At 49.2% G+C, this 2780-nt stretch overlaps 1 protein-coding gene across 2 annotated transcripts; it reads right to left on the bottom strand.

Moving 5' to 3' along the window:
• Positions 1 to 279: 279 nt before the first annotated feature.
• LOC126994433 (otolith matrix protein OMM-64-like) lies at positions 280 to 2495 on the bottom strand. 2 transcript variants are annotated; one of them, XM_050853753.1, is made up of 2 exons: positions 1564 to 2495; positions 280 to 1533 (listed from the first exon to the last, which is right to left on the bottom strand). In XM_050853753.1, exons 1-2 carry the CDS (start codon positions 2413 to 2415, stop codon positions 874 to 876), a joined length of 1512 nt encoding a protein of 503 aa, XP_050709710.1. In that variant the 5' UTR covers positions 2416 to 2495; the 3' UTR covers positions 280 to 873. The 2 variants fall into 2 exon arrangements, with proteins under 2 accessions (XP_050709710.1, XP_050709711.1); XM_050853754.1 differs by having other exon boundaries at positions 280 to 1284; positions 1330 to 2495.
• Positions 2496 to 2780: the final 285 nt, after the last annotated feature.

The following is a 2780-nucleotide window of genomic DNA, read 5'->3' on the forward strand; positions in this document are numbered from 1 at the left end:
ACACAACATTACCTGGAGAGGAAACATATCACACAACATTACCTGGAGAGGAAACATATCATACAACATTACCTGAAGAGGGAACATATCACACAACATTACCTGGAGAGGGAACATATCACACACATTACTTGGAAACATATCATACGGCATTACCTGAAAAGGAAACATATCACACGACATCAATGTGAAAATATATTACACTTCATCACATACATCGACGCACTCCCACCCACCCATACCCACCCACCCACACCTACACACACACACACACACACACACACACACACACACACACACACACACACACACACACACACACACACACACACGGCATTCGTTTCGGGTGTTCCATTTCGCAGGGACATTTTGAACTGCAACGTGAGATTAATTACTGTCTCCTTTTTTCGTTCCTCAAGTCGTTCACGACATGTACTCACTGGCCGGTGATTTTTTGTTTTCTTTTCATCTAACTTAAAGCTTAACCAAGTTTATTGGTCGTTATTTCCAAGCTGCGCAAGGCGTGAACGGAACTTTCGTTAATACTTTGGCGAATTTATAAGTTTTCACCTCGTCGGGTGAAACCATTGCTCCTTTTTGACGCAAAGAAATATGATCCTTAACCTTAACCCTCACATTTTGTATTGGGGTTTGAGTTTTTTGTCTTTTTTTTTTTTTTGTTCTTTTATATATTTTGTATTTGGTTTTATTTTATTTTTTCATGAATCTTAATCCTAATTTTTTTTTGTATGACATTTATTTTTTATTTTTTATTATTTTCGTTTTTTTTTTAACATTCTGCAATTGCCTTACTCCATCGCTGCCGCGTCCCTCTCGCTCACGTTGTCAAAGTCATCCTCGCCTTCACCCTCCTTACTCAACAGAACCAGGGTGGCGGCCGGGCGGGTCAGGAGGGGCGGCAACAACCCCCACCCCGAACTGCCCCACCACTACCTCCACCGCCTCTTCCCGGTCCACATCCACTCGGTCCACATCCATCCGGTCCACATCCATCTGGTCAACATCCACTCGGTCCACATCCATCCGGTCCACATCCATCCGGTCCACATCCACCCGGTCCACATCCACCCGGTCCACATCCATCTGGTCAACATCCACCCGGTCCACATCGATCCGGTCCACCTCCATCTGGTCCACCTCCACCCGGTCCACATCCATCTGGTCAACATCCACCCGGTCCACATCGATCCGGTCCACCTCCATCTGGTCCACCTCCACCCGGTCCACATCCATCTGGTCCACATCCATCTGGTCCACATCCATCTGGTCCACATCCATCTGGTCCACATCCATCTGGTCCACATCCACCCGGTCCACATCCATCTGGTCCACATCCATATGGTCCACAGCCATCTGGTCCACCTCCACCCGGTCCACCTCCATCCGTTCCACCTCCACCCGGTCCACATCCATCTGGTCCACCTCCACCCGGTCCACATCCATCTGGTCCACCTCCACCCGGTCCACATCCATTTGGTCCACTTCCATCTGGTCCACATCCATCTGGTCCACCTCCACCCGGTCCACCTCCACCCGGTCCACCTCCACGCGGTCCACCTCCATCCGGTCCACCTCCACCAGGTCCACATCCATCCGGTCCACATCCATCCGGTCCACCTCCTCAAAGCCATTCTCTTCAACCACCTCCCTCCGTTCCACTTCTTCAAAGTCATCCTCTTCACCCCCAGGGTCAAGATCAAGACCAGGGTCATCGTCAGGGTTGTCATCATCAGGGTTGTCATCGTCAGGGTTGTCATCATCAGGGTTGTTATCATCAGGGTTGTTATCATCAGGGTTGTTATCATCAGGGTTGTCATCGTCAGGGCTGTCATCATCAGGGTTGTCATCGCCAGGCTTGTCATCATCAGGGTTGTCATCGTCAGGGTTGTCATCATCAGGCTTGTCATCATCAGGGTTGTCATCGTCAGGGTTGTCATCGTCAGGTGCGGTGGGTCCCGAGATGAACCTCGCCAGGGTAGCGAGGAGCAGCCCTTGCAGGACCCACCACCAGTAGGCGAGGGTGTGCAGGGCGTCTGGGCAGGGTGTTGATAAACGCGACATTGTGCCTTCAATCACTCCGTGTTTGGAGTTATTGTGTGTCTGAAGAAACACTTCACCCTGTGAGTTATCTTCGAGGGGTAATTCAACCCTTACGTCCATGTTGCTTTTATTGTAGTTCTCAATGCTTGCTTGAGCTCGTGAGTTCTCTTCGAGGGGTATTTCTGCTACTACGTGCATGCTCCTTTTATTTTGTTTTTGAATGTTCGTTTGAGTTTGTGAGTTTTCTTCGCGGGGTAATTCCACCCTTACTTCCATGCGGCTTTGTTTTTGTTTTTCAGTGTTTACTTCTTTTTGTGGGTTAGTTGCGTGAGGTAATCCAAGCGTTATGTTCATTTAGCTTTATTGTACTTCTGAAGGTTATCTTGGCTCGGGGGCCAGCCACGGGATTTTGATTTCTAGAGATGGGGGCACTCTTTTCCCTTTGCTTATCCTTTATAGGGTCGAGATTTACCACATCACCTCGGTTTGAGATATGCCGTTTTAGGGACCTTGGAGTTGACATTGCATAGGGCGAAATCTAGAGCTAGTTGCACCTTTTGTAGTGAAGATCGCTACGGGAGCTGATTGGCTGGATGGAGGGAGCGTCTGGTTAGCTACGGGAGCTGATTGGCTGGATGGAGGGAGTGTCTGGTTAGCTACGGGAGCTGATTGGCTGGATGGAAGGAGGTCTTATTCTTAAAGGTATCGGCGCCTCGGTT

This window comes from Eriocheir sinensis, unplaced genomic scaffold (assembly GCF_024679095.1).
Source record: "Eriocheir sinensis breed Jianghai 21 unplaced genomic scaffold, ASM2467909v1 Scaffold795, whole genome shotgun sequence".
NCBI lineage: Eukaryota > Metazoa > Arthropoda > Malacostraca > Decapoda > Varunidae > Eriocheir > Eriocheir sinensis.

What these genes read in the sequence shown, in the direction of transcription:
- LOC126994433 (XM_050853753.1), bottom strand. Translation starts at nt 2,415, where the DNA reads ATGAACATAACGCTTGGATTACCTCACGCAACTAACCCACAAAAAGAA. An exon ending in TGGAGGTGGACCGCGTGGAG is followed by an intron (nt 1,534 to 1,563) that starts GTGGACCGGGTG and finishes GACCGGGTGGAG; the next exon opens with GTGGACCAGATGGATGTGGA.